Source organism: Anser anser (genome assembly GCF_964211835.1).
Source record: "Anser anser genome assembly, chromosome: 19".
Taxonomy (NCBI): Eukaryota; Metazoa; Chordata; class Aves; order Anseriformes; family Anatidae; genus Anser; species Anser anser.
This window is the reverse complement of record NC_139740.1, coordinates 15,449,850-15,468,856: the sequence shown is the minus strand read 5'-3', so window position 1 is coordinate 15,468,856 and position 19,007 is coordinate 15,449,850. Positions and strand designations below refer to the sequence as shown.

At 41.5% G+C, this 19,007-nt stretch overlaps 1 protein-coding gene across 1 annotated transcript in view; it reads left to right on the top strand.

The window, feature by feature from the left end:
- The window catches only part of FASN (fatty acid synthase), a 47,424-nt gene that overhangs the window by 20,823 nt on the left and 7,594 nt on the right, over positions 1-19,007 (top strand). Inside the window, exons 15-37 of the mRNA XM_083804686.1 lie at positions 1,108-1,223; positions 1,683-1,858; positions 2,208-2,399; positions 2,683-2,763; positions 2,858-3,043; positions 3,360-3,539; positions 3,766-3,969; positions 5,297-5,607; positions 5,758-6,147; positions 8,015-8,179; positions 8,395-8,513; positions 8,620-8,774; positions 9,119-9,322; positions 10,307-10,457; positions 10,992-11,170; positions 11,732-11,851; positions 12,000-12,122; positions 14,123-14,346; positions 14,644-14,845; positions 15,916-16,067; positions 16,551-16,642; positions 16,795-16,946; positions 17,229-17,468. Of these exons, the coding sequence (XP_083660812.1) occupies positions 1,108-1,223; positions 1,683-1,858; positions 2,208-2,399; positions 2,683-2,763; positions 2,858-3,043; positions 3,360-3,539; positions 3,766-3,969; positions 5,297-5,607; positions 5,758-6,147; positions 8,015-8,179; positions 8,395-8,513; positions 8,620-8,774; positions 9,119-9,322; positions 10,307-10,457; positions 10,992-11,170; positions 11,732-11,851; positions 12,000-12,122; positions 14,123-14,346; positions 14,644-14,845; positions 15,916-16,067; positions 16,551-16,642; positions 16,795-16,946; positions 17,229-17,468 (4,114 nt within the window). The remainder of the gene's footprint in view (positions 1-1,107; positions 1,224-1,682; positions 1,859-2,207; positions 2,400-2,682; positions 2,764-2,857; positions 3,044-3,359; positions 3,540-3,765; positions 3,970-5,296; positions 5,608-5,757; positions 6,148-8,014; positions 8,180-8,394; positions 8,514-8,619; positions 8,775-9,118; positions 9,323-10,306; positions 10,458-10,991; positions 11,171-11,731; positions 11,852-11,999; positions 12,123-14,122; positions 14,347-14,643; positions 14,846-15,915; positions 16,068-16,550; positions 16,643-16,794; positions 16,947-17,228; positions 17,469-19,007) is intronic.

The following is a 19,007-nucleotide window of genomic DNA, read 5'->3' as shown; positions in this document are numbered from 1 at the left end:
TTTAGGAACTTTAGGACGTTTCTTTGGAATGGTAGTGCAATAGTACCAGTAAGCATTGTCCTTCGAGGCTAAGTAGTCTGAGACCACAGGAGCTTTTTGTTTTCATAAACTTTTTTCACCCCCCACAATTATCAGATCATTATTCCCTTTTTCCCATCCCATAAGAACTGGTCATTGTGAATTAGCCCCTTAGCAGAGAATGCAGTACATGAGGTACACTAGGTTGTGCTTGTCTCACAAGATCAATTCTGTAGTCTTGTGCTTGTCCCGTAAGTCTCAAGAGCTGGTCCTTTTTATTTGCTCCATGGCACGCAAAATGAGACAAATCTTAAGAAGATCCATTTGTGAATCAAGTTTTATACTTGTACAGTGCTTCTGAGTTCCAATCCAGTATATATTTTTTATGTATATTAGTTTTATTTGTGCTTTGAAAGTGCGACTTGAAGGGAGAATCAGAGCAGAACTGTATAGACATGTATTTTTCTCTAAAAAGATTTTTTACTTAATATTAAAATCACTGCACCGTTTTGGAATCTAATGCAAGTGACTAATGATTTCATCAGCTGGGTTTGAGATTGTTGTTTTTCTCTTCCTTCTTCCTTCTCCCACTTAAAGACTGTAGACCAAATTAAAGAACAGATCAAATTTGGATCAGATGTTCAAGGCTGGGTTTTTGATTTAATAGCAGTTGTTTGGAAAATGCTCTAGGAAGCTACAGACTGAAAAAGGCTGATCCTGGGAGCAAGAGCTTAAGGAGGGGTGGTGCACAAGTGGGAGGCTCAAGGGGGTGATCTTGCAGTTCTTGAAGTGTAGCTGTTGATTTCACAGGGCAATTTGCCTGGGAAAGGGAGATGTGTGATTTGACAGAATTTCATGAATATTACATATATTCTTCCTTACAAGACATGCAGCTTCCTGGGTGGCTGGAAGGGTATTGTGCTCTGCTGCTTCTAGCCTGTTAAAATGTGCACGTTCTAGCACCTGGCACAGGTGCAGAAGCAGTTTTGACAAAACAGTTTCTTTGTAGTGTGTGGAAGGGAGGGAAAATCAGAGGCAAAATAGTTAGTAATACTTTCCACCAGTGATTTCTGAACTCTACTTGACCAGGCTATCTTGAGGAGAAGTTTGAAACCATCATGCACTATTCTACCTTTGATGAAGAAGGACCAGAAGAATAACTTGGAGTTCTTCCTAACACAGACTGGAAAGATTCATTTAACTGGGTAAGGAGACTAAGGGATCAAGGGTGAGTGGGGTATCAGTTAGGAGAGAATTCAAGCCTCTTCTCTAGCATGCGTGTCTTCACCATGATTGAAATACTCCTTCAACAAAATTGGGAAAAATGGGATTTACACGTATGCTTTACATATTTTTTTTGCTCACTTAGGAAACATTTCCGCAGGTTAGAGATTGCTTGGGCTGGGGAGGTGCTTTTCAAAGAGAAGGAATCCATTTCCAGAGGCCTAGGAACCTGGAGCTGGCTCACAGAAAGTAAACTTTGCATCTCATAGACTGTTAGAATTAACATATTTGGCTACAGTACATGTTCATGGAACCCCTGGAGAAGTCTCAGACATGGAGCCCAGGAACAGTTACTATATGACCTTTAAGTATTATGGTCAATTTTTTTTTCTTTTTTTCTTTTTTCCCTCCAATTGTCTTGATCCTTTTTGTCTTCCTAGCATAAATGTTCTTGGAAACAACTTGTTCCCATCTGTGGAATACCCTGTCCCTGTGGGAACACCCCTTATTTCTCCATATATCAAATGGGACCACAGCCAGGACTGGGATGTTCCAAAAGCTGAAGACTTCCCATCAGGTTCCAAAGGCTCTGCATCTGCTTCAGTCTACAATATTGGTATGTTTGTCAGTTGGTTTTGTTTGTTTTCCTACTTTACCTCTGCATTTTTTATAAAACTAGGAAAAGGATACTCAAAGGACAGCATCCTTGAAGTCATCTTCTGAAGCTTCATATATTTTTATTTATTCGTTTTCAGAGAGACTGGATCTACTTCTGAAATGAGGTTAAAGAATATGAACAGAGGAGGAAATTGTCTTGATTCAGACTGACAGCAGTCGTAAGATTGGCATGTTGCCAATCGGGATTGCTGGGGAAAACACTAGATCCTCTTAAAGAAATTTAGGGCAAAAGATCTCTTTATTTGTGAGTTTATATTATTTTTATTCTGCTCTTTATTCTTTCACAGATGTGAGTCCTGACTCTCCTGACCATTACCTGGTTGGTCATTGCATTGACGGCAGAATCCTGTACCCAGCAACTGGGTACCTTGTGCTGGCTTGGCGATCTCTGGCACGGTCTCTTGGCATGGCCATGGAGCAAACAGCCGTTATGTTTGAAGAAGTTATAATTCATCAGGCAACTATCCTTCCCAAAAAGGGTAAGTGAGTGGTATTGTCACAACTGCAACAATTAAAGGAGCGTAAGGAAAAAAATGCAAAGGAAAAGTGAAGAGGAACTGGGGGGGGGGGGGGGGGGAGGGGGGGGGGGCAGGTAGAAGAATTGGGAGTGCAACATGACTGTATGAAATTACTCATTGTTCAGTCAAGTAACACATACAGTCACCTTTACTCCATGTTGTGTGGAGTGAGTCTGGAAATGATGCTGGAGAATGGAGGCAGTAAATGACCTTGCAGCCCTGTCTTCCTCAATGTTTCTTGCAGGATCAGTGCAGTTGGAAGTTCGAATCATGCCTGCTTCCCACTGCTTTGAAGTGTCAGGGAATGGGAATTTGGCTGTGAGTGGTAAGTGAATGAAGTGTGTGTGCATGCCCTGGCCTACTCAAATCCATTATGCATAAACACTGATGATTCTTATTCTTGCCACTGTGCCCATCAGGGAAGATTAGCCTCCTAGAAAACGATGCTCTGAAGAACTTTCATAACCAGCTAGCTGCCTTTCAGACTCATTTAGACACAAGCTCAAAGTCTGGCCTCTTGAAGGAAGACGTTTACCAAGAGCTGCATCTTCGTGGATATAATTATGGACCAACTTTCCAGGGTGTTCTGGAATGCAACGGTGAAGGTGAATTTACTTTCTATAGAAGAATGATGAACATAGTTACTGTAATGATGAATATTTGATCTTTTAGTTCAATTTGTATTAATGGTCCACTTGACTATGCTTTGTGGAGTAATTATACTTTTTAGTGTGGTAACAGAGAACAACTAAGTGTTCTAACAGGGCACTGGGAAAGCTGTTATCTCCAGTGCAGAACTGATTACTGGAGTTTACAGGGGAAGCTGGGTGCATACAACAGACTTTGTAGTTAAGTAACGACTTCGCACATCTGCTGAATGACACAATTACAGTGAGGTTTCCACTCTCTCTTCTTCTGCAGCAAGTGCAGGGAAAGTTCTGTGGAATGGAAACTGGGTGACCTTCCTTGACACCTTGCTACACATGATAGTCTTAGCTGAGACTGGGCGCAGTCTACGCTTACCTACCAGGATTCGCTCAGTGTATATTGACCCAGTGCTGCATCCAGAGCATGTGTGCCAATACCAGGACAATGTAGAAGGTAATGTCTTTTGTGCTTGGGCTTTTACAAGTTCCTTTGAGTGCTGTGTGTGTGAATGTTTGACTTTCTTAGAAGTAGGATGGACTTCAGGGGCCGTCTTACTCTCCAAGTTATTCTACAGCTCCCTTTGTAACGGTCTGATATAGCACTCACTGTTCATCTGGTCACCTTGAAGAAAATGCTTATAGAGTTTGATGCAAGCTTATGTTTGTTTCTTGTCTTTCAGCTTTAGATGTTGTTGTTGACCACTGTCTTAACAGCCTCAAAGCAGGAGGTGTTCAGATTAATGGTCTTCATGCTTCTGTGGCACCACGACGACAACAGGAACGAATCCCTCCCACCCTGGAAAAATTCTGCTTTGTTCCCTATAATGAGAGTAACTGTTTGTCTTCCAGTGCCCAGCTTCATGCCTATCTGGAGCACTGCAAAGGTAGGTAGAGTGGGGTTGGTTCGTTTTCACACTAGGGGAATCTTCCAGCTTGCCAGAACTGAAAGAAACTGTTCATACTACTTCAATCCTTAGAGCAATTAAGAAATTAAGTTTTGGTCTCTGTACAAGACTTCAGCAGGAGTCCTATGTCTGTACACTTGTTAGAAGCTAAAAACTACTTTTGCCTGAGGTACCTCTAGAAAGCAAGTAGGAGTAAAGCCAGCAGGCAGGGGCATCTACACTTCTTTAACGGGCAATGTGTCAAATAGCACAACCTTTCCTGTAAGCAGAGAGGCAGAAATCAGCTGCTTCTTGGAGAAATCCAGTCTGCTTACTTCAAAAACTGATAAGAAAGCCTACTTCATTGAGTCTTTGGCTTTCTTAGTTTGCTTTGTTTTGTTTTTCCTCTGAACTGCCAAGATGGGGAAGGTGACATGTCTGTTCCCATTTATTTGTGGGCACAAGAGCTTATCCAAGGAGGAAAAGTGTTTTAGTGAGATATGCTAAAGAAAATTTACGTTTGCCACAAGAATAGAATAAAAGCAGCTTAGACTGTTGTGAAACCAGTAGCCTAGTTTAATGCTCTCTGGCTGGGGAGACATCATCTGTGCCCAGCTCCTTGCCTTCTTGTCTCTCTATCAAAGGAGGCAGGGAGGAATTGAGTGGAGGTTTTCTTTATTTTGGGTTTGTGGGTTGTTTTTTGAGGTCTTTGCTATGCCTTGAGATGTCATTTTTGGTATTCTATGTTGGTATAGTGACTTCATGCTCATCCTTTGATTAGACAATAAGTTTTAAAGATTTTATTTCCTTTTTTTTTTTTTTTGTCAGTATATCTTCCTATCCAGATACTGTCGCCAAAGTTTTTATCTGTAGTGGGATTTTTTTTTTGTTAGCACTGTTGCTGATCTCAGTCAAAATCAGCTATTTCCCATTCAGTTGTAAAGCAAAGACTTCTACTCACTTTTGTATTTGTGGAAAAATACAACTTTCCACCTCGACTCTCTAAAGCTCTTGTCAATCACAGATTTTCTGTTAGTTGCCCTCTTTTAGTTGGAGCCTTACCCTGGGTAGTCTTGGTGGTTCAGATTGTCTTGGCACAAACCTTACTTGTTTTGAGGCTGCAGCTACTGTATAATCTGTAATTATGGGAAAGCACAGAATAATGCACTATGTCTTTGTGGCTAGGCTGATGATACAAGACTATGACTTGATCAGTGGTGATCACCTGGTATAGCAAATGGGGGAGGGGACATTCTCTTCAGAAAGAGGATAAGAAAAATCTTTGGAAAATCTGACTCCTCCTTTCGTTTCTTCTTCTACTCCATAGGTCTGATCAAGAACTTACAGGCTAAAGTGGCTGTGCATGGTGTCAAATTAGTCATCCACGGCCTAGAAACTACAGGAGCTGCTGCAGGGTCTTCACCCATGCAGAAGGGCCTTCAGCATATCCTTGCTGAAATCTGCCGTCTGGAACTGAATGGAAACCTACATTCTGAGCTGGAACAGATTGTGACTCAAGAGAAAATGCACTTCCAGGATGACCCTCTTCTCAGTGGCTTGCTAGATTCTTCGGAGTTGAAGACTTGCCTGGATGTGGCATTGGAGAACATGACCAGTCACAGGATGAAGATAGTGGAGGTTAGCTGGAAGCCTGGGATGGAATCGTAGCTCGCGTTTCCATGCCTCCCAGTAACCTGATCACATACTTCTATTATTGCAGTTACAATTCTGAATATCATTCGTTTTTCAGCTTGGTTTTCCATTTCCAATTCCTTTCTTTTCTAACAGGCTCTTGCAGGAAATGGACATCTGTTCTCTCGTGTCAAGAGTATTCTGAATACTCAGCCCTTATTGCAGCTGGACTACATTGCCACTGATTGCACCCTTGAAGCTCTTTCAGCTAATGAAACAGAGCTACAGGATGCTGGAATTTCCTTTAGCCAGTGGGATCCGTCTAACCCTCCTTCTGGAAACCTGGCCAATGCTGACCTGGTGGTATACAACTGTTCAACAAATGTTCTAGGGAACACCACTAAAATTGTCTCTAATTTGGCAGCTGCAGTGAAAGAAGGAGGGTTTGTTTTGCTACACACCCTTCTTCAAGGAGAAACTCTTGGAGAAATTGTCAGCTTCCTTACAAGCCCAGATCTACAGCAGAAGCACAGCTTCCTGTCTCAGGTAAACATCCTGGAAGGACAAATGTTTTCTCTGTGGTTAGTCTGAAGTCTGCTGCTTGCATACTTCCTTGTGATGAATGTTGAGTAGATGTTGCTTTCCACTGAGGCTCTCTGTAAGAATATATTTAAGGAATACTACTTCAGAAGAAAAGAGTTGTCAATTGCCACAGATTAGATTGGAAGAGTAAACAGCAAATTCAATCAGGAATGCCTTTCTTAATGCATTAAAAAATAGTCATTGTCACGCATATATCTATATAATCTCTAGGAACACACTGGCCAGGACAACTCAGTTATAGCTGAAATAACATGATGCGTTGTTGGGTTAGAGGATACAGCTTTTTCACTGTAGGATCCTAAAAGGCTTCAGTGTCAGAATATCATTCCTCCAGCTCTAATATCAAAAGGAGGTGAGACTTTACATAATAGTTAAGCACGCGCTTGCAGCCCAGAAGGCCAACTATGTCCTGGGCTGCATTAAAAAAGGGGTGGCCAGCAGGGAGAGGGAGGTGGTTGTCCCCTTCTACTCTGCTCTTGTGAGACCCCACCTGGAATACTGTGTGCAGGCCTGGGGCCCCCAGCACACGAAGAATGCGGAGCTCTTGGAATGAGTCCAGAGGAGGGCCACTAAGATGATCAGAGGGCTGGAGCAGCTCTCCTCTGAAGAAAGGTTGAGGGAAGCTTGTTCAGCTTGGAGAAGAGAAGGCTCCAGGGAGACCTCATTGCAGCCTTCCAGTACTTGAAGGGAGCATATAAACAGGAGGGGGAACTGCCCAGTGCTTCTGTCTATCTAGAACATTATGCAAGGCCTCTTGTCCCTCAGGGGAGTCAACAGCACTTCCCAGTTTAGTATCATCAGTAAACTTGCTGAGGATGCATTCAACCATTCAACTCCTGGATCCAAATTGCTGATGAAAATGCTGAACAGAACTGGCCCCGGAATCGAACCCTGGGGAACACCGCTGTTGACCAGCGGCCAGCCAGATGTAGCCCCACTCACTACAATACGGAGGCAAGAATGGGTCTTAGAGTTCTTACAATGTCCCTGTCCAGAAAACTTCCCATAGTCCTTGATATCACATATCACACTGTCAAAATGTCCTGCTGTTTTATATAGCCTGTAGTCGTCTTTATTTCATTAAAATTGTACAGCTTCAGTGTTCCTGCATGTGTCACGCATGCGTTTTCGTTCTCTTGTTTTTCTGAAGTGTTGTTTCAATATAATTTAAGCATATAGGTGCTCCTTCCCTGCTACAAGTTTGTTGCTTCCAGGCTTCTCCCTCCCCTCTCACAGGATTGAAGAATTTAGGTGATTTGTGGTTTTTTTTGTGCTTCCTCTGTCCCACTTTTTCTATTGCAGATAGGGCTTACACAACCTAGATTAGTAATATATAAACTCAGTGTTTTCCCTTTCTGTTATTTTCTCTGCTGGGATTTGTACATTCTTTTTGTCCCTGAAGATCTGTCTTTCTTAGACTGCTGAAATTAAATTTTAGGCACATTCAAATCCTATATGGGATTTTCCAGCATGGTTAGTGCTCTGCTTTTTGCATATCTCATAGTGTAGTAAGACAAATTGCCTAACCAGGGCTTTGAGATACTTGTACTACTGCATTCAGAAGGTATTTTAGGGAAGAAGGAATAGTCTAGACATGGATAAAATACTGCCATGTTACACAAATATGTATTTGTACTGAGACAGTACAGAGCTAACACCAAAATTTCCAGCAAAAGCAAGAAAATGGTGGACAGGGCCTATTGTTCCCAGTGAGGCAGTCTTCAGGGAGACTCAGCAAGGTGGTTTGTAGTTTTAATTGATTCAAAAGAAACATCACAAACTTTAATTGTTGTTGTATGTGATTTGACAGGCACAATGGGAAGGCGTATTCAGCAAGGCCTCACTGAATCTAATTGCAATGAAGAGATCTTTCTTTGGCTCAGTTATTTTCCTGTGTCGCCGGCAATCCCCTGCCAAAACACCCATTTTTCTCCCAATAGATGAGACCCATTATAAGTGGGTTGAATCCTTAAAGGTGAGAATTCCTGTGTTTTGGATATTTGGCTTTCCAAATCATTACACTTTCTTAATGAGATATTTAGCAGTATTGGGGTTGCGGGGGGAGAAAAAGAGTATGTATTTGTTCAATTGCTTTTCTTAAAGTACAACTTATTCATCTCTGCCTTAAGGATACAAGAGGTGTTTTCTTTCTGAGGTTCCTGGCAAAACAGTCTGGGGTTTGTCTTGTAGGAGATCTTGGCCGACCAATCGGAGCAGCCTGTGTGGTTGACTGCCACCAGTTGTGGGAACTCAGGAATTTTGGGCATGGTGAACTGTCTCCGCCTGGAAGCAGAAGGTCACAGAATCAGGTACAAAAGCATGCCCTTGAGTCACAGTTGGAGAAAAGATGTTTTTGTCTTAGGTTCTTTTCAGTCTTATACCAAAACAAACATAATGACAACTCTTCGCTTCTAGGTGTGTGTTCGTTTCCAACTTGAACCCTTCATCGGCTGTCCCATCCATTAGTCTTTCTTCTCTGGAGATGCAGGAGATTGTTCAGAGAGATCTGGTGATGAATGTATATCGCGATGGAAAGTGGGGCTCCTTCAGGCATCTCCCATTGCAGCAAGGTAACTGCTTTGAGGCTTAAGGATCACTTGCAGGGCTTAAAAGAATAGAATATGAATGGACTTTCATAGACTATGAGTAGCTATTGTTCCCACATTTTTATTATTATTTAATAAGTGGATAATTTGGAATTCTTCCGTTCCAGCTCAGACTGAATAGTAGCATGCTCTGGTACCAGGAAGAGGGATAAGGTATTTAGGGTATGGGCAGAATTGCAGGGTAAGTAAGAGCTTTGTGTGGAGGGCAAATAGAGGAGAAGGCAGCAATTACGCATGGAGTTTACTCACTCTGGAAAGTGTGTCCCCGTGTTAATGTGTATAAAGTTAATCTGTTCTTCCTTCTGCAGGACAACCTCAGGAGTTGACAGAATATGCCTACGTCAATGCGTTGACTCGTGGAGATCTCTCATCCCTTCATTGGATTGTTTCCCCACTTCAGCACTTCTACACAACTAATCCAGATGTTCTGCTCTGTAAAGTCTATTATGCATCTCTTAATTTCCGGGACATTATGCTGGCCACAGGAAAGCTTTCTCCAGATGCTATCCCTGGTAAGCTAAAATTACACTAAAAGAAAAAATATTCATATATTACTATGATATAATTTATTCACATAACTTCATTAATTTTATTTATGCAATGGATAAAGTATGTATCAGCTTTTGTTTAGCAAGAAAGTACACTTTTGAAAAGGAAGTATAGCCATACTTCAGGACTATGCACCTAAAACTTGCAAGTTCTACTTCCACTTATAGCCCCATTTTTCACACGGCAGAATTGTTAAAATGCTGTGAAGGAAACATTATTAGCCCCATTGCATAGATACCAAGCATGAGGTGAAATGTTGGAGGTTTCAGAGATGGGCAAGGTACATACCAAGGTGAGAATGTTGAAGTTTCATGCTGCCATGCTACTGGACATGTTTTGCTTTTAGGGGAGAATAACGCAAGGTGAAGTATCTGCTGTCTATGAAATGTAGATTATCATCTAGCTTGGTAAGGAGTTAAGGATTAATGTCTGTGAAATGGTTTTGAAGCTTCATTTAAACAAAGTAAAAAGTATGTTTGGAGACTTTGACTATGAGTGACTTTGACTAGGGCTGTGTTTTCCTTCGTAACTGAGATTAGTCTCTTCCTAAAGTGTGTGTTCACAGATACAAAGGTTTAGCAGTAAACCTGTTTTCTCTGTGATCACCCTTTCTAGTTTATGTATCATTCTTTTTTAAAGAGCAAAAAAAGTGTCATTGAAACAGGATGTTTCAGTGAAACTTCTCAGGTGCAAGCCGGAAACTAAAGCAATACGATCAAGGACAGAGAGTAAAATTTAATGAGACCAAGTCGTTTTCTGCTATTCTTGCTCTTAAGAATGAGAGATTAACTGCGGTGGCTTATGTACTGTGTACATAGTAGACAAATCTTAGCATTTTTTCTGTCTCTAGGGTTCCAGCTTTCAAGGACTACTATTTCAGTAAATTCTCTACCAAAAGATTTTAGAAGAGAAGTTTTCCTTTGTAAAAGATGTTTACCTTCTTTCAGGTAACTGGGCTTCACAGCAGTGCATGCTAGGCATGGAGTTCTCAGGACGGGACCTGGCTGGAAGAAGGGTGATGGGATTGCTGCCAGCAAAAGGGCTGGCTACAGTGGTAGACTGTGAGAAGAGGTTTCTATGGGAAGTCCCTAAAAACTGGTAGGTCATCTTCTGTTTTCTGTTTCATGTACGTGGGTAAGATTTGCCTTGCTGCCTGATGCTGATGACAACCCTGATCTGACTAGAGGACTGCATAATGGATAGATTCTACTCTGGGAAATGATAATAGAGCTATAGACTCCCGAGCAGGGTTTGGCTCAGTCATCTGATTCACTGCAGGAGCTGAGCACTGTGGGTTTTTTGTTTGTTTGTTTTTGTTTTGTTTTTCTACAGTGGCTTGTACTAGTTTTTCATCTCTTTCTTGGGCTTTTAGCTCCTTGTGTTTTGGTATATGCAAAGATTTTTAGTGTGGATTATGTTACTGGTGAGTTACTGAAATACTTCCGTAGAAGAATAAAGCCCTTAGCTGTGCTTGGCCACTGTGGTAATCTGTCGTATTGTTGAGAACCATTTATACTCTTTGGTCTATCTTGGCAGTTTAACCTTCCCATTGCTGAAAAGCAAACTTCAGCAGGAGAATCTGGGAGGTTTCCAAGGGTAAAGATCTCTTCTCCCCTTCACTTTGCTTCCTAGGACTCTGGAAGAAGCAGCTTCGGTGCCTGTGGTTTATGCCACTGCTTATTATGCCTTGGTGGTTCGAGGTGGTATGAAGAAGGGTGAGAGTGTCCTTATTCACTCTGGCTCAGGAGGTGTGGGCCAAGCAGCCATTGCCATTGCCCTGAGCATGGGCTGCCGTGTCTTTACTACTGTAGGTGGGTACCAAGAATCCAGTTTTATTAAATGTATCTGTGTGTGTGTGTGTATATATGCCTACATTTTTTTTGTTATATGCATACACACGTGTATATAAAAAATATATTTACGTACATATTTTTTCCCCCAAGCATGATCTACTGCTACCTTGACCTAGTTTCTAGTCTGAGGAAGGGATACACAGTGAATACAGCTACTGACTATGTGCTAGAAATTTTCACAGCACAGAAAATTTATCTACCTTCTGTATATTATGTAATTCAGAAGTATGGGAGAACAAAACTGCTTCATTTTAAATTCAGTGATGTGATCAAAGAGTGTCTATCCTTTGTAAGGCTTCATCTGTTTCTGGTCATTTCTGTGTCCCATAAATGACTAGCCTCTGTCCTAACATTTGACACCTTGAGAGCCTGAGAGCTTTGAAGCAACTGCTTGGTGGCTGCTTAGACTGCACATCTTTTCTTGAGACCTCAAAGATGAAAATGGATTGTTTTCATCACTAAAGAATTAACATAAAAGTACTAACATCATTCAGTCATCTACTTCTTTTGTACTTCTAGGCTCTGCTGAGAAACGCCAATATCTCCAAGCAAGGTTCCCACAGCTGGATGCCAATAGCTTTGCCAGCTCCCGAAATACTACCTTTGAGCAACATATATTACGAGTTACCAATGGAAAAGGTGTGAACTCAAAAATATTTTTCCTTCTTTAGTTAGCTGTGCCACGTTACATAGCTGCACTTTCTGAAGACGAAAGGGATCACTATAAAACAGGGGTAGGCTCTCCACAGACTTGAGTTTATTAAAGTTGCTTCTTCTTTCATTGCAGGTGTCAACCTTGTGCTGAATTCCTTGGCAGAAGAAAAGCTCCAAGCCAGTTTGCGTTGTCTTGCTCAACATGGGCGCTTTTTGGAAATAGGCAAATTTGATCTATCTAACAACAGTCAGCTTGGTAAGATGAGGCATCAGGAAATACCTTTTGTTATGTTTAAGCAAGCATGACAGCACAACCTACTTAGTATCGTAATGCAGGCTAATCTTCAAATTTAGAAAAAGCTTTTTAGCTGAAACATTTGTTTCATAAATAGGAATTTTGCTTTGGCTTTACAAGCCATGTGTTAAATGCGTCATTGCAAAATTTGCATTGCTTCTATCACTAACAATTTCTCTAGCCTTTTCCATGAATACCTTCTTGTTCAGCATTTTTCAAGAAGGCTGCATAAAACGTGCAAAATAAGTGAGTGATCTTTCCTGAAGTCTTTCTTTATAATCAATGTAGGATGTGTTGCCCACAAAGTGTTTGGCTTGGAAGGTAGTAAGAAGCAGCTTTTGCTTCACATGACACTGTTTACCACTGTCGATTAGCTTTTAGATTTCTTAGATCTGTTAGACAATATTTATAAACTTTTTAGGATGAAACGTGTCTATTTGTAGTAGATTAGTGCACTGTAAAAGTAGCAAATCATAGCATCACAGAACCATAGAATGGTTTGGGTTGGAAGGGACCTTAAAGATCATCTAGTTCCAACCACCCTGTTACGGGCAGGGGCACCTTCCACTAGATGAGGTTGTCAAAGCCCTATCCAACCTAGCCATGAGCACTTCAGGGATGGGGCATCCACAGCTTCTTCTGGGCAACCTGTTCCAGTGCCTCACCACCCCCATAGTGAAGAATTTCTTAGTAATATCTAAACTAAAGCCTACTCTCTTTTAGTTTAAAGCCATTACCCCTTATCCTGTCACTATATTCCCTGATAAAGAGTCTCTCTGCAGCTTTCCTGTAGGCCCTCTTTAGGTACTGGAAGGCCACTATAGGGTCTCCCCAGAGCCTCATCTTCTCCATGCTGAACAATCCCAACTCTCTCAGCCTGTCCTCATAAGAGGGGTGTTCCAGCCCTTTGATCATACTCATGGCCCTCTTCCAGACCTCCACCAGCACATCCATGTCCTTCTTATGTTGGGAGCCCCAGAGCTGAACACAGTGCTCTAGCTGGGGTCTCAAGAGAGCAGAGCAGAGAGGGAGAATCACCTTCCTCGATCTGCTGGCCATGCTTCTTGTGATACAGCTCAGGATATGGTTAGCTGTCTGTTCTGCAAGAGTACATTGCTGGCTGATACTGAGTTTTTCATCAACCAACACCCCCAGGTCCTTCTTCCCAGGGCTGCTCTCCATTCACCACCCATCCCTTCCCTCCAGCATGTTGACCACACCACGCATGAAGTGCATAGCTATACAAGCTGAAATTTTGCCCTCTGTTCTGGGTAAATTTGATCATTTGTAGAATGAAAGTAATTGGATTTTTTTTTTCAGAAAATTACAGATAACTTGATCTGAGGGAACTTTATTTTGTTGTTTCACTAAATATCTGCACCATTTTGATGTCAAAAGGGCAAGATGGATCCATTTCTCTTGGATAGAAAAACAAATTCAAGTATTACAATGTGATGTATCAGTGAAAAGTGACCAGAATGTTCTCTTGGAGAACAATAGCATATAATAAATGTTGACAGTCTCCTTCCTAATTCTAACTAAATTACAAAAGACTATAGCATTAATTAAAGCTTTTCATGGAGAAGAGTTTCCTACTGGAGAAGGACAGGATGTATATGGGATTCTAGTTCCTCTGTGACTTCTGACTCAGCTGCCACTATATACAAAACATCTTTTTTAATATCAGACTGACCATGTATTAGCTTGTCGTTTTGACACAGTTTTTATAGGTGGAGTTTCTGTTAAACTGGTCTACTTGTAATATTACAACCTAATTAATATAGCTTTTAGAGAGTATGTGCAAGAATGTGTTTTGAAAAACATGGGATTCTAGCAACTAATGACTGCTTTACTCTTCAGTTTTACACTACTAAGCTACACAAAAACATTCGTGAAGCAGAAGATAGACTCCGTTTTGAAATGGCAGCAGCATCGGGTAATAACAAAGTTGCTTTTTCCAGGAATGGCTCTTTTTCTCAAGAATGTGTCATTTCATGGGATCCTACTGGATTCAATCTTTGGGGAAGCAAACGAAGAGTGGGAATTAGTATCGAAGTTGCTGACAAAAGGCATAGAAAATGGTGTGGTAAAGCCCCTGAGAAGTACAGTCTTCAGCAAAGAAGAGGTAGAAGCTGCCTTCAGGTTCATGGCACAAGGAAAACACATTGGCAAAGTTATGATCAAGGTAAGGGCATAATAATTTTGATTCTCTGATGCATCCGTAATCCTCTGTAGGTACTATATCGGATATTCTGATCCAGTTTGACTTGAAGCTGTGTAACCAAAACAGCACAGGTTTACGGCTTTTGCTACTGACACTGGAATGTATGTAACATTGTCAAGTCTGTCACTCAGTCTACAAGTTTGATTCCCAATTGATTGGAGGAGCATAGCTGTGTGTGGAAAGACAGGAAATACGTTTGTGTATCCAAACTTAACTTGCTTTTTGGTGGTTTGATTTGGTTTTGTTTTGCTGTGGAAGATCCAAGAAGAGGAGAAGCAATATCCTTTAAGAAGGTCCGAACCAGTCAAACTCTCTGCCATCTCCCGAACTTCCTGTCCACCGACCAAGTCTTACATCATCACAGGGGGCCTGGGAGGATTTGGGCTTGAGTTGGCACGGTGGCTAATTGAGAGAGGAGCACAGAAGCTTGTCCTGACATCTCGTTCTGGCATACGAACTGGTAAGCAAAAACCGTAAATGATGGGGAACATAACTGCCTTCAGCTGACCTCAGTTTGTTGTTTCATTCCATTTTAAGTGTCTTATCAACAAATAGGAATGTCTTGATCACCCTTTTCCCTCCTCTCATGTATATATTCTCTCACTTTCAAGAAGCTGTCATCCCCTTTATTCTAAAGGAAGAAGTATCTTTTAAGTCTGCCTCTATTTTCTACTACTGCTTTTTTCTTCTTTTTTATAGTTCTTAATTCTATCAATCCATGTTTGCCTTTTACTTCCTTACCCAGGATTTTTTCTGTAGCTTTACTTTTACCTTTACCCCCTCTATAATGTCTGTATCCAGCTGCCTCATTGCCTTGTCCAATAGCTGTAGTGTGGTGGCTTGCATGCCCCAAGAAAAGGCCTGTAAACACCTTGCTAAAGATACTCTATCCCTGAAGTTCTCAGTGTGGATGATTGCTTCTGCTCCTTCAGATAACTCATCTAGAAAGATGTGCCCTACTGTCCGGTAACACCAGTTAGTTTTCTTGCTCAGTTTTGAGCCATTAGGTTGATTACAGTCTCAGTACCAAGATTTCTTATCAGTGGTAGTCTTAAAAGTTTACTTATACAAATTCAGCCATAACTTCCTTCTGTCTTTACAGCTTTCTTCTTTCTATTGGCAAGGTCACAATTGCACCACTTATGCAAACATATAGATCAAATCCTTTTGTACTTTCCAAGTTTTGGTTGTGCCGCTACTGATGGTTGTCTTGCTCTAATCTAGCCACTCTTTACTGTCTCATTACGCAAATTCTTAAGTTTATTTCACTTCAGTGTTGCACCCTATCCCCCAAATGTTCTTCCAAATCCCTTGTCCACACTATGATCTGTTTAGGATACTTCTGAAACTAAAGTGATTTCTATCTACTATTCAGGTTTTGTCCAGTTTTCCTTTTGTAGCTGAATTGGGACTTATTTAGCTATTCGGTCCCTATCTGGTCAGAAAAGTGTAGGAAGCCCACTAATAAAAGCCTGATGGTCTGAATGCTTCATCGTAGACATTATTCACTTTTTTTTTTTTTTTTTATAGGCTACCAGGCTAAATGTGTTAGAGAATGGAAGGCACTGGGAATCCAAGTGTTGGTATCTACTAGTGATATTGGAACACTAGAAGGAACACAGCTATTGATAGAAGAAGCTATGCGGCTTGGACCAGTTGGGGGCATCTTTAATTTGGCTGTGGTAAGTGCCAAAAATACTTAGGACTTTTAAGAGACAGCAGCCATTAAAGTGGCTTTTGTACTGAGGGCAGTTCAGGTTTTAGATTTTCTCTTTGTGTTTAAAAGACCACTTTGTTTGGCCCTTACCTGATGAATAAATAAAGGCTGATGGGTCTGGCTCCTTGACCTGGGAAGCAGCAGTATGCGGCCAGCCAGCTTAGTTCTTTGGTCAGGTGAATGTTGCCCATGACTCCTGGGGACAAGAAAAACACTATGCAGAACTTGCTAGTTGAAGACTGCAGTGGCAGTACTGGAAAGAGTAGACTTATCACAAACTATGTTGGCCTTGTTGTAATTTGAGGACATCTAGGCAACGTCTGTGTTGTAAAGTTTACAAAAATCCATTGTGTAGTGATATCCTTTCATATCTCAAAAACCATGGCAAATTTAAACTGGAGAGAATACTGATTTTTTGTTTTGTTTTTGTTTTAAACCCCTCCAATAGGTCCTTAGAGATGCCATGATTGAAAATCAGACCCCAGAATTATTCTGGGAGGTCAACAAGGCCAAGTATTCAGGCACCCTTCATCTGGACTGGTACGTATCTGTAGAAGGGATAAATATGAACTAGTTTTATGGTTACAGAATTGATCAAACTTAATCATTTTAGTCTTATATTAGCCTTCCACAGCAACACATAGTTAGCAGGCTTTTCTGATGGGTTTCTTTGTCTCCTTCTCCGTTCCAAGGGTGACTCGTAAGAAGTGCCCAGATCTGGACTATTTTGTTGTGTTCTCCTCTGTAAGCTGTGGAAGAGGAAATGCTGGTCAAAGTAATTATGGCTTTGCCAATTCTGCCATGGAGCGTATCTGTGAGCAGCGACACCATGATGGGCTCCCAGGTAAGATGACTATTTATTGCCCAGAAAAATCTATCCCACCAAACATCCAGAGGAGAACCAATTCACCAGAAATTTGTGCACTTGTCTAGAATGATAATGAATGTTGAAGACTATTTCCTGTCCTAGCTGTTAACCTTAGTCGTTCACGCATGAACACTGACTGTTTAACAGTACAAAGGAAATGCAGGCATTTGCTTAAGCTGTTTTTAACTCCCTTTTGTTGCTGCCATGTGTTTTAGTTAGTTGCCTAGTGTGTTCTTCCTTCTGATTTTTTTCCTACAGGCCTGGCAATCCAATGGGGGGCCATTGGTGATGTGGGTATCCTGAAGACAGTGGGAAACACAGACGTTGTGATTGGGGGAACCATTCCCCAGCAAATCAGCTCATGCCTGGAAGTGCTCGATACCTTCCTGAATCAACCTCATCCTGTCATGTCCAGTTTTGTCCTAGCAGAGAAGGTCTCTGTGAAAAGCGAAGGAAGCAATCAACGGGATCTTGTAGAAGCTGTTGCTCACATCATTGGTAAATGCAAAGACTAGCAATTGCATAGTTGGCGCTGATTTTTCTAGAAGTGGTATTTCTCCAGCATGTTCTGAGGGGAATATTGTTTTCAACTGGTGTTTGGAGGAAAGCGAGGGCTGATGTAAAGTACCTCATCCTCTGCTTCTAGAAGCATCCTTTGCTGAAGCAGACATGGGGATACTGCTGATACGGTTATTTCCATAGCAGTTTGCATGAGAACCTGAGAACAGTGTGATGGGGTGAGACTGGAGGTCCATCTGTCCCAGTATTTTGTGTCCAATAGTGCCCAAAAGCTTGTTTCCCTCCTGCAGCCACTCAGCTATGACTGGGCAGCAGCCAGTGACTTCTGGTCCACTTTCAGAGTGGTGGGTGGTTTTGGGAGTGGTCTGTTTAGTGCAATGCTATGCACCTCTGATTCCCCATCTGTCCTTTATTTAAAAAATGTATTTTTATTCATCTTTTCCACTTCCCTCTATTTAATTTGTTGTCCTTTGGAGTCAGCTGTTCTTCTCTTCTTGTTTCTTTTCTTTTAGTCCTCTCCCTTTTGGAGAGAGCTTCAGGGTTTTGTTAGGGCTGGGCTAACATGACATCCCAAATGGAGAAACCAATGGCAACAGTGGCCAATGTCCATTTTCCCTTATCCTGCCAGGTCTCTAGAGCAAGCACTGCTGGACAGTGTCTACATGTCAACACTTTTGGAAAGCAGTTGTGCTGTTGTAGGTGCTCTGTTCAGCATCTCCCTGTGATTGCTGTGGTGTGGGTGTGTTGTGCTAGTGGTGTTTCTATTGAGTTGATTGGGGCATTATTCGTTTGTCTTTTACTTTAAGTTGCTCCTTCTCTTTCATTGTCTCCAATAATACATTTTGTTGAGTGTGGGCTTATCTCCCATAGTGTGTTTCTGTACGTGTGTACACTTATTTCAGTCCCTTCGGTTTTGTTTAGAGTGGACTGGTGCCTTTCTCCAAGTGGAGAATCAATAGGAACAGCTCCCAAGGGGAAAATTCTGGGAGCAAATATATGATTAACGCCTTGAGTGCTACTCCAGATTTGAAAACACTCAGCTTGGGAATTCCCCATGCTGCAAAAAGTGGCTTTTATGTTCTTAGTAATTAACTGGTAGTGTATTCTCTTATCAGCTGTGTGTGATCCCATGTGAACCATAGCTGAACTATGTGTTATAAGAAGTGCAATGTCTTTCTGTCTGTTTTGAACCTGCTTCCTTTTACCACAGTGTCCCCTGTTCTTGTGTTGAAAGTGAATAATCTGTCAATTCTACTATGTCCCACTTCAGTTGTCTCCCTTCCAAACAGAAGTGTATACTGATCTTTTCTTTCCTACCAAAAGAGGCACTCAAATTAGACAGTCTCCTGAGGGTTAGTTAAAGAATTGTGTCTAGTAACTAACAGCAAATCTGATTGCAGAAAACATTCATGGCTTTTAGAAGTTATATGAAATGCATGGGAGTGTCTGGAAAATTGTACCAGCTGTAGGGTTTGTTTGGAAGGAGAGAGTGGCTGAAGACAATGAAGGGAGAAACTA